At 45.0% G+C, this 12,435-nt stretch overlaps 1 protein-coding gene across 1 annotated transcript in view; it reads left to right on the forward strand.

The window, feature by feature from the left end:
- The window catches only part of IARS2 (isoleucyl-tRNA synthetase 2, mitochondrial), a 33,740-nt gene that overhangs the window by 13,145 nt on the left and 8,160 nt on the right, over positions 1–12,435 (forward strand). Inside the window, exons 13-14 of the mRNA XM_075267104.1 lie at positions 10,006–10,108; positions 12,074–12,170. Of these exons, the coding sequence (XP_075123205.1) occupies positions 10,006–10,108; positions 12,074–12,170 (200 nt within the window). The remainder of the gene's footprint in view (positions 1–10,005; positions 10,109–12,073; positions 12,171–12,435) is intronic.

Consider the following 12,435-nt stretch of genomic DNA (forward strand, 5'->3'; position numbering starts at 1 on the left):
GAACAGCCATACAAGAGCTTTAAAGGGGTTTTCTAGCCCAAAAGTGATTTTTCCAATTGATGACCTTTCCACAGGATAAGTCATCAGTATGCGACCTGTCAGGGTCTGACACCCGGACCCTACATGGACCAGTTCTTCTAGAAGCCTCGGGGTGTCAGAAGTTGCTATACAAGTAATAGGATCAGATTGACCGCACTCCCGTCCAGCACCTATAACAACTGATCTGTGTGGGGTCCAGATCCATATGAAAAATCGCTTTAGGGCCAGAAAACCCCTTTAAGACTGCACTATAGATCACTACTAGGATTGAAGGGAATGGCGGCTCAGCCGTAATAAATGTGCAGCTTCTTTGACTTGCAAATTTCGGATTGCATACAGCCGCTTCTTCTCTTGTCTTTGTATGGGGTCACGCCTTATCCTGTGCCCAGGCTGATTTGCTTTGTTTCATGGCTGGGGCGGAAGCAATATACTGTACAAACATAGGTGGGGGGGGGTGAAGGCACCGCTGAGGAAGAGGCGAGTATGGAGTGTCACCTGACTGGCGTTTATAGGGAGTGTGGTGTGATCATGTGGCCAGTAACTTGTGACTTTTGGCTCGTAGGACAATATATGTTCACCCTTGGAGTTTATAGCAGCGATCCTGCAGGTGCCAGATTACAGATTATTAGTCTGGGCTCCAAGGTCTGTAACCGGATCCCCACCGATCATGTGCCATTTATAATGCTGGTGCCCTCTTATGTGGCAGGGGGTCGTAGCATACCATTAGAGACCAGGGGGATACAGCACTGCTCCCTCTGCACACCTTATTGCTATACCTTAATACAATGCAATAGATCCTTTCCAGGTAGAGAAATCCAATCCTATTCGTTGAACCCTCCTCAGGCCGCACTTCATACACCAGCACGTACAGGTGAGGGTTTTGCACCACCAGAGACTGAACAGGCTCCCATCTCCCCCTCAGATTCCCTCCCCTCAGGCAGACCGGTTCTTCACCAACATCCAATCCCCAATATGGAGTGGGAGTTTAGCAAACTTAGCGTTCTTAACATGTATCCGTAACGGTGCGCTCCCATCTAGGTCTGCGACGTCCAGTCCTTTGGTTGCTTACAGGTGGGCACCATCATGTCTATCTGGCAGTCATGTGCACCATGTACCGAAAATACATTTCATGTCACCCCCTTGTGAGTTGCAGCCTGTTACTGTCGTCTCTCCAGGGAGGAGCGGGAATACAGGAGCCTTCCTTCATGTTATCACCCCCTACCCAGCGGATATGTATGTGCTGCCTGATGGTCACTTTTAGGAAGGAGGGCTTATATCTGCATAAGATATGTCTGACTCCATCTCTCTGCGCCGGTCAGTTAACTTTGTTGTCAGTTTAAGCAGAAGCAGAAGCAAACTGAGATAAAAGTAGAGAAAGCTTGAAAGAAGTTGAGATTTTATTTTTAGGCAAACATCGCCCAACCCAACTTTAATGCAAAATTGCAGGAAGGCGCCCTTGAATGCAGGGCCGCTTTAACACATTGGTGGGCTCAGTGCAAAGGTTTTATAAGTGCCCACTACCACTTAGACATACCTGACCCACCCAAATTATAATGTCCCCTCAGTGACCCCCATATTGTATAATGCCTCCTTGGTGGCCCCATGCAATTTAAGTGACCACACACATTAACCTGTCCCCACCTGTGACCCCTCAGATATTAACCCGTGTGGCCCAGTAGATATTATAGTATATTATACTGCCTCTCTCCAGTTGCCCCCACAGTTTACATTGTCCCCCTCTAGTTGCCCCCAGTACAATGGATCAAACAGACAAACAAAAAACTAAAAGAAAAACACCCTTCCCCGTTCCCGTGTTCTTGTCTGTCTCTGGTCCGTCCTGGAGTCTTCAGGGGGTAACAGATGCTACGTAAGCGACATCACTACATCACAGCCATTGCCCCCGAGACACCTGGGACACAGATTGGAGGGGGGGGGGGTGTATGGTCCTTTCAGCAAAAGGGTTAAACCACTCTTCTTGCTTAGTAGGAGGAAAGTAGAGATTTTTCATTGCCCGTAATGAATACTACTTGTGTCAAAATTATATAATTTATTCATTCATTCATCTCTTTCACACTTACATGTTATAAAAAATTCAGACTGCAGACGGATCCCCCGGGGTCACACTCACATGTCCTTCTTATTTGTAGTATTAGATGAGGACTGTACAGTGTGCATAGAATATAGTGTAACACATGGAAATATTCAGAAATAAGATTATATATTATCATTATATGTGCTTGTGTCTGTATATAGACATGATAGCTTGTCCTTAAAGGGCTTCTTTAGACAGTCTCTAGGTATTAAAGTGGTTTCTCGACACAAAGTGTCCTTTCTGTAGACCTGGCTGTAGGTGTCCAGTTTCCCTGCAGCGCCTCCACAGGGCATGTAAAGTATTACACAGTGTCCATTCAGATTGGGAGTGAGAGATGCTCTTATAGCCTCTCCATGGCTAATAGATAAGGATCCTGGACAGAGGACCCCCCTCCCCGATAGATAGATAGATAGATAGATAGATAGATAGATAGATAGATATTAGATAGGAAATAGATATTGGATAGATAGATAGATAGATAGATAGATAGATAGATAGATAGATAGATAGATAGATAGATATTAGGAGATAGATAGATAGATATTAGATAGGAGATAGATAGATAGATAGATAGATAGGAGATATAGATAGATAGATAGATAGATAGATAGATAGATAGATAGATAGATAGATATTAGATAGGAAATAGATATTGGATAGATAGATAGATAGATAGATAGATAGATAGATAGATAGATAGATAGATAGATAGATAGATAGATAGATAGATATTAGGAGATAGATAGATAGATATTAGATAGGAGATAGATAGATAGATAGATAGATAGATAGATAGATAGATAGATAGATAGATAGATATTAGATAGGAGATAGATAGATATCTTATTTATGTTAAGGTTTAACATTTAGTGTAATAAACATATTCATAGCAATAAATAATAATTTTAATTAATATTTATTTTAATATTTTTAATACATATTTCTAGTAATACTAATCATTTTAATTCTTATGATAATATCTATACAATGAATATTATTTTCATTATTTTTTTCATAGATACTCATTTATTAAAATAATGATTTATTACTATAATATTTAATTTGTATTTGTTTTAACAATTAAACGTAACTGGAAAAAAAATATATATATGAATATTTTAATCGAGATTCATAGTTATAAATACTAATTATTTTAATATCTATTTTCATACATATTGGTAATAGTACTGGTAAGTAAATTTTTCATTTATTTATTTTAATAATATATATTCATCGTAATACACACTAATAATATAGATAGTAGTAATAATAATAATAATAATAATAGTTTGTTTTTTTTACCAAATATTGCCATGAATCCTCTCTCTAAATACGGTCAGGCACGGATTCTGGTCAGGTCTCCTCCTTAACCCTGACCCCCGCCATTACTTAGTAATCAGAATTTTGGCCTATAAAAATGACAGACACGGACGAAACCCAAACGGCTGTCAATTCATAGGTCATCTTCCTGGTTACCGCATGGAGACGATCAGGTTTCCTCTTTGGGTTTAGCCCGGTGATCCTCTGGCTGTGGTGAAACTACAAGTCCCAGCGAGCCCCGTCCTTAATGGCGTGTTCGGTCTTTCTCCAGAAGCTGGTAGTCCCATAAAACCCATGAGACGGCGATCAGCAAGTGCCCATCAAAAGTAACAGCATCTCCACTGGAATCCTGAGCAGTCCACATGGAGTTGCTGTTACACCTGATACGCACTACAGTCCGCTCCTTCTGCGCAGACGTTTGTAGCCCGCGGGGATCGCTTCGCCTTTGTCCTGCCTTGTTGACACACCTGTAAAACAAGATCAATGGAGAACACCTCAGATCGCACGTCCTGACGGCCGGTAAGTCACACCCTGCGCGCCCGAAGGGTTAAGAACCACAAATAGACCGCCAACACCCTGTCTCGGGGAAAGCAAATCCGCCTCGGGCAGTAGAGGAAGGGTTAAGCCTCAGTCCTTTTAACATTGCCAGGAATCGGGCTCGGAGACGCCAAATGTCTTGTGTCTTCGTCGTCCCCTGGGGTTAACCCCTGACTTGCTGCGAGTCCGAATTTCTTGGGTCGGCAGAAGTGGCTGATAACAGAGAACGATTTATATACAAGTAATGTCTATAGAGTATAATAGTAAGTTGCTGTAGGTTCTCATATTACATGTACAGAGAGAACGGACTGATAACAGAGAACAATCGATTGCAAGCGACCACAGCTAATGGAGATAAGACAGACGGGGTTACCTTGAGACGTCTGGAGGTAAGGAGTCAGTGGAGGAGCGAGGAGCGCGGCATTCCTTCTCCGCACAATGACACTGTTTCTGTTCCGGCTATTGCCTAGCAATGAGGGTGACTCTGCCCCTGGCCCGATCACCCCCCGATCATCGCTATGGCAGGGATTGGCTGCTGTCACGGAAGCTTCTATCCGCACCGTGCGAGGAGATTGACACGTAAACCCCGGCCCATAGGCTTTATAGGCTGAGGGCAAAGTTTTACAAGGGCCCTTATCACCCTCGCCTGCGTGGACTCTGATACCCAGCGACGAGCTGGCAGATTTCTGCTCGATAAGTTCCAGGAAAGGATTTCAGAAATCTTTTTTTTTTTCTTTCCTTTTTTACCTTCCATTTTTTTTTTCTTAATTGAAGGCTGGCTGCAGAAAGGAGTATTAAATAATTCAGGACATTAAAGTATACGGCTGCATTAGATGGGGGTTTATTATCAGCGGGGGGGGGTGAGGCTCAGGGGAACCGAAATGGAGCAAACGGGACGCCATATTTATTGGCAACGATACCCAGTGTCTAATATTGTAGGTTTGACTCCTGACACTCCTTCATGGGCTCCTCCAGACCTTTGAAGACGTCCTGTGATCATTGAGGTCATGAAAGTGACTTGCTGCGGCCTCCATGGATCAGTAACGGTTGGCGCGCCGATTGCTGTCGAACTACAACTCCCAGCATGCTCCAATCACTTCTGCGGCAGAGCAAGAAGGCAGGCTGGAACTTGTAGTTCCACAACAAAGGTTACGCAACCGGATTAAGATCTGGAGGGTTTGGGGGCCAAGTCAGCACCTCGAATTCTGTCATGTTCCTAACGCTGGCTACTAGGGGGCACCACTACCATGAAGGGGTACTCGGTCTACACAATTTTTAGGTAGGTAAGGCCCAATAAACATGGCCCTGAGCATCACACTGCCACATTCTTCCTCTAGTGCCCCCTGCTGACCAGGTAAGTGACACACATGCAACTGGTCATCCACATGGTGTAATGTGATCCATCAGACCAAACCTCATCTTCTGCTGCCCCTTGGTCCAGTTCTTGGGCCCTTTGCAGGCCGGGTTCAGTATGGGCGCCTTGCCCAGTCTGCAGCTACACTGCGCACAGCGATGTCCTGTGTGTACAGACACCTTCTAGCACAGACTTCCTTCTAGCATGACAGATTTATGAAATGGCCCCTAAATTCATAACAACAGCAATGCACGTAATGACCAAACCAGTATGACCGGCATTTCTGCTTTCCCAGAGTCCTGAAAGGCCTTTTCCCTAGTTCTACAATGACACCCCTTTGCCCCTATGTCTGTGCATGACATGGCAGATTTGCTTTGGATGGAGGTAGTCGCTCATTTTCCTAGGAATTGTTATTGCACAGCTGGAGACATCGCGGCGGGGTGGCAGTGTAAGTTTTCTTTAGGCGAACTGCAGGGCCTCCAGATACGCCTGTGTGAATAAGACCTTACAAGAACATCGCTGCAGTCCAGTGTCGGCAGGTTGGGCCTTTGCCTTGATGCTGCAGATGCAATGAATGATACATGAGCCTTATAATGGCAGAACATCTGCTGATTTTCCTCAAAACCTCCTCCTGTATGGTAGTGACCTACAGCATGTATCCTATCCTCTTATCCTATCCTATCCTACTCTACTAATATTATAAATGTGAAAGTTTGGATGTTTGTTAGTCAATCATGCTAAAACGGCTGAACGGATTTGGATGAAATCTGGCACATAGGTCGTTTGTAACTTCGATTAACCCACAGGCTACTTTTTATCCCGGTAAATGACATGGCTTCACGACTGTTATGAATTTATGTTCACATACTATATTACACCGCTCCTGCAGCAGCTTATCTCAGCCAGGGCTGTTATCTCTCTGTGTAAACACTCAGCTAACCCTCAGTGGATTGTGTACATGCATCTGCATATTATCTGATCTGCTCCAGGCAGTGCTGACACACTGGATGGGAAAACACCTTTAATCCAAATTGACAGTTCGCCAATTTTAAACATGTCGGGAAAAAAAAAATGTAATTTGTCGCAAACAACGAGAGCTATGAAAATAGCCAGAAGTCACAGAGTTCTCCTCAAGCGAAGCTGAGGGGAATCATCGAGCCAACAACACGCTCATTATATGGCGTCTCAGCGAGCTGCTGAGATGCCGGAACAATCACAGGCAAAGCGTGAGGAATAAGTTCAGCAGCAGGCCAGCTTGACAGCTGTCGAAACACCGGAGCAGGCAGATCATCAACGCCAACAACACGCTCATTATATGATGTCCCACCGAGCTGCTGAGATGCCGGAACAATCACAGGCACAGCGTTCAGCAGCAGGACAGCTTAAGAGCTGCCGAAAAGCCAGAGCAGGCAACCATTGACGTCAGCAATTTGCTGAATATAGGCGGATCATCGACGCCAACAACCCGCGGAAGAAGGAGCGGGCAGAGGCTAGTATATAATATACACTGAAACCTAATAATGTCAGTAAGTCTCTGCCGACAAGTCTGGTACTCTATGGTGTGTTTACACCTGTGTAGGAGATATGAAGTGAGAGGGGTCGTAACGTGTGCACTACGACCTCTCTCACATGGGGGACTCGACAACCTCCACTCTGATTGTTGAGGACAGGCGATGAGTGTTAGTACTGGGAAAACACCTTTAAATTTCGTCTATTGTTCCATGTTATCGGCCATTTTGCTGCCTCTAGTGATCTTATATAGAGGGGTCAGCAACCTACAACACTCCACCTGTTGTGGACTATAACTCCCAGCATGCATACTTGCTCTGCTGTTTTTGGATCTCTCTCAGAAGTGGATGGAGCATGCTGGGAGTTGTAGTTTCCTAACAGCTGGAATTTCCCCGCACTTGTTTCCTGTCTCTCCAGAGACCCCCACACCTGTAAGTGTGACCTCTACCTACAGGTCGTCTTACAACGCTCTCGCACTGTTATGGTGGCAAATGTCCATGCACAAGGCAGAATGAACCTGTTTGTGAACCTAAATGGTGTAAAAGTGCAAGAATGTGCTGGATGTTTGTGCATTAGCGGAAGTGCAGGGTGTGTCTGGCCAGGACAGTATAAGGTATATGTATGAGAGCGTGTGTGCCCCTATATATACAGTATATACACACGCAGCGCGCCGGTTAATGATTACAAGTTTGCAAACATTTCCTCAAGTTGAGACACATGGGAAGATTTGCAAGACATCTTGTGAGACAGTGCAGGGTTATAAGGCTGAGGATGGTCTTGTTAATGGTTAATACGGTGCTGGGGGAGTGTTACGTGGGGTCACTAGACGGAGGGGCTCTCATCGCACCTTTAGGGTCAGGTCTCCACTGGAAATAATTTTGCCTGCTGTACAAATACAGAAACCTGGCTGGTCCATTGTAAGCCAATAGTGGCCATTGCAAGACAGATGATGGGGATCCTTTATGGCCCCTGTAACAATGTAAGGCTTGATACCAGTGTCAGCGCGGGGGTGTTACAGTGTAGCGGTGGGGCTGTAGTCACAGGGTTCGGGACAAGTGTCCTGCGCTCTCTGCTCCTGGGGTAAACTATAGCACTCTATTGCTGGGGAACTAAAACTCCCAGCATGCCCTGATAAGAACACAGCATGTGGCAAGGCCTTTATAAAAGGGAGTGCAGGGCTACGCCAGGGACCATCCCCTTTATATCAGAATCCGGGGGCTTGTCCTGGCAATAGGCCTTCACTTATGACTAACTGAAGACAAGAATAACCTTTTAAGTTTTTTGGGGGGGTTTTTTGGGTCGTGGGATGGAGAAAAACACAAATCATTACTTGATGTGACTTTGTTTTTTTGCATCATCTGACAAGAACATTAAAGGGGCTCTATCAGCAAAATCATGCTGCTAGAGCCCCACATATGCGTGAATAGCCTTTAAAAAAGGCTATTCAGACACTGTAAATATTATATTAAACTACCCTCCCCGTTTTAAAATAATAACCTAAAAAAGAATGTGATCTACTTACCCATCGTGCACGCTGGGCGGGTATTCAGGGTGCGCCGTCTTCTTCATCCACGCCTCTTCTTCCTCCGATGTTCTCCGGTCCCGTCCTCCTCCGGCGCTCACGAACTGACACTGATAAAAAAAAAAATGGCCTGGGCGCCTGCGCAGTAGCCGTAGTAGAAGCCGCATGCTACAGCGCAAACGCCCAGGCCATTTTTTTATATCAATGTCAGTTCGCGAGCGCCGTAGGAGGACGGGATCCGAGGACATCAGAGGAAGAGGAGGCGTGGATGAAGAAGACACACCCTGAATGCCCGCCCACCGTGCACGATGCGTAAGTAGAGCACATTCTTTTTTAGGTTATTATTTTAAAACGGGGAGGGGTAGTTTAATATAACATTTATGGTGCCTGAATAGTCTTTTTAAAGGCTATTCACGCATATGTGGGGCTCTAGCAGCATGATTTTGCTGATAGAGCCCCTTTAATACTTGCTGTTTTCCCATAAGAAATTATTCCCTGACTAAAGAATACCCAACTACAGACTCCTCCCTGACTACATACCCCTCCCCTCTGACTACAGACTCCTCCCCTCTGACTACAGACTCCTCCCCCCTGACTACAGACATCCCCATGAACACAGGATACCTGACTACAGGGTCCCCAACTAAAGACTCCTCCCTGACTACAGACTTCGCCTTCCTGACTACAGACTCCGCCTTCCTGACTACAGGATACCTGACTACAGACTCCGCCTTCCTGACTACAGGACACCTGACTACAGACTCCCCATTGACTATAGGATACCAGACTACAGCCGATCATATATTGCTTATATAAGGCATCGTCATTTCACCATTTTGAGAAAGCCATTGAAAAGTCGTAGCAGCACCCCAGTTGTGTCCCCTCCATACCCAGGGGGAGGGATCAGACGCTGCGAGAGATAATCCCTTTATGGCAGGGTTATGTGATATGTGATTCATCCATTGTGACTGGAAAAGAACCTTTGACAGATCAAGGGGCAGACCTATAACGATCTACAGATAGCACAAAGCAAACATTGGAGTAATACACCCCCGCTAGGGTCACCCTAGATAGAAGGCACAGTCACCGGACCATGGGGGGTGTAGAGCCGCCATACACTCCAGGTACTTGTACTAAATGGAGTTCCACAATTCTATTGAAGGGATTGTCCCTAATGGCTCCTTGTATACTGAAGCCTCCCAGGTGATCATCCGATCGCCACAGATCTGAGTACAGCTACTCATTTCTACTACACTGCTCCCTGCAGGAGAAATGGAGTATTACACAGCGCCCATTCACAGGGGCTTTCAGGACTCTGTAGCTGCTTTTTGCAGAGGTTCCCCAGTCTGAGCGTCTTATACTGAAAGAAAACATGTTAAAAAAAATCTTCTGCCTCTCTAGCGCCCCCGGTAATAGCTGTACACTGTGCTAGAATATATTGTACATGCACAGACCAATAGTGGTGGAGCTGCCAGGAGGAACTACATTCTGACATTGCTGTATTTTCTCCAGGGTCTCGGGATGCTTTCACACATTATTCAGACCTCGCTGTAGTGAAGCGCCCCCTGACTGTATACAGCTGCTGTATACATGGCAGTCTGACCAATACACTTGTCTTTCCTCTCCGCACAGGCACACCGTGGGTCATGTCATTAAACTGGTGGAGCAGCATGGCAGTGACGTGTGGTGGACGCACCCTGTAGAAGAACTACTGCCGAAATCTGTGCTCCAACAGGTACCTACAAATAATCCTACAGAATCACTGCCGTATTAGGCACAGAGGCCCTAAGTGAGACCTTGGCCCCATCATTACTCAGATTGCTAGGTGTGCCATAGGTCAGACCCCCTACAAATGGGCTATGGGGTCCTAGTTATATAAGTCACCTATATGGGGTCCTACCTGTATAAATCACCTATATGGGGTCCTACCTATATGTCACCTATATGGGGTCCCACCTATATAAGTCACCTATATGGGGTCCTACCTATATGTCACCTATATGGGGTCCCACCTATAAGTCACCTATATGGGGTCCTACCTATATAAGTCACCTATATGGGGTCCTACCTATAAGTCACCTATATGGGGTCCTACCTATATAAGTCACCTATATGGGGTCCTACCTATATGTCACCTATATGGGGTCCTACCTATATGTCACCTATATGGGGTCCTACCTATAAGTCACCTATATGGGGTCCTACCTATATAAGTCACCTATATGGGGTCCTACCTATAAGTCACCTATATGGGGTCCTACCTATATAAATCACCTATATGGGGTCCTACCTGTATATGTCACCTATATGGGGTCCTACCTGTATATGTCACCTATATGGGGTCCTACCTATATAATTCACCTATATGGGGTCCTACCTGTATAAGTCACCTATATGGGCTCCTACCTGTATATGTCACCTATATGGGGTCCTATATAGAGCACTCATTGGAACAACACTTTTTGAGGTTAAAAATATTGATGGTCTATCCTAAAGATACATTAGAAAACTGATAACAGATCTATGAGGGTCTGACACCCGCCACCCCCACTGATCAACAGCCGATACACAGAGAATGGAGCAGGAAGCAGACAGCGCCGTTCTCAGTGTAGTGGCAGGACTGAGTCACTGCAGCTTAGCTCCTATTCAAAAGAATGGGTAATGATCTGCAGCACCTGATCTGGCCACTACACAGAGAATGGCGCTGTCTGCCAGCATTAGGATAGGTCATTGATAATGTTAGGGAGCGTTCACACTGCCGTCGGTGTCCGACAGCTAGTGTCCGCTGCTAATGTCTGTTCAAAATCTTGCGCGAACATTAGCAGCGGACACTAGCTGTGTCTGTGACATTTTGCGTTGATTTAAATGGACATTGGGTGCGTTCTTTTACTGTCCGTGCCTGTCCTTAACTGTCCGTTCCCAAAGATGGCCGACTTTTCAAGCGGACAGCAAAAACCTACATGTCGGGTTTTGCTGTCCGCTTGAAAAGTCAGACATCTTTAGGAACGGACAGTTAAGGACAGACACGGACTGTAAAAGAACGCACCCGATGTCCAGAACAGGGTGCAGGAGGCTAAATGTACCAGCCCCAGTTATAGGGGAAATCAGCCTCCCTAACAAAAAAATAAGTGATCAGATGTCCCCAAAGGTCTCTTATGACCTTATGGGGACACAATCTGAAAAAAAATTAAAATAAAATGTAATAAAAAAGTTTAAAAAATGAAAATAAAATAATTAAAAAAAATAAATAAAATAATACGCTAATAAATTGCCGTTATTAAAGGTTATAGCCCCACCCCCGACAACACCATACAAAATAAAAAATTACCGTAACAGAGAGGAAAAACTATTTTATAAAGTTTTTCAGTTGCACTTTGTGTTATTAAATAAAAAAAAAATAATAAAGTGAAAACCGGACACAATTTCCCTCCTATTATGTTTATATTTTCCCGGATATAAAAAAGATTTAAAACACATTCGAAAATAAAAACAACATAAAAATATAAGCCCTACGTGTCCCCGAAAATAGATGCAAAAATTAGCTGAATGAGACGTATGAGAAAAATGTTACAGACCTCAAAACCGCACATACAAAATAAACCCGAAAATGTGTCTGGTCCTGGAGCACAAATTGGCCCGGTACTGAAGTGGTTAAGTACTGCGTTGCGTGTATCTGAGATGTTTTCTTTGTCTCTTCTAGGCCGGCAGCAGCGCCAATGCACTTGACTACGAGGCGGGACGAGATGTTTTGGACATTTGGTTTGACAGTGGGACTTCGTGGGCCCATGTTTTGGAAGGTAAGAGCTCCCTGTCTAAAAGTTCAAGGTCTGAGATTGGGGGGGGGTTCTCTGTAATGAATGGAGTGGGGGGTCAGACTGCTGCACCCCCGTTTGTTTCAATGGGACCCCCAACAATAGAGCTTCAACTATCATTGTGGTCCCATTGAAATGTGTGTTGTAGGGGCTCACAATATTAGGAATGGGAGCTCCTGTTCTCATGATCATTGGGGGTCCCCAACTGAGGTGTTAAAGGGGTGGTTCCATCTCCTAAAGTGATGGTATA

Source organism: Leptodactylus fuscus, chromosome 3 (assembly GCF_031893055.1).
Source record: "Leptodactylus fuscus isolate aLepFus1 chromosome 3, aLepFus1.hap2, whole genome shotgun sequence".
Taxonomy (NCBI): Eukaryota; Metazoa; Chordata; class Amphibia; order Anura; family Leptodactylidae; genus Leptodactylus; species Leptodactylus fuscus.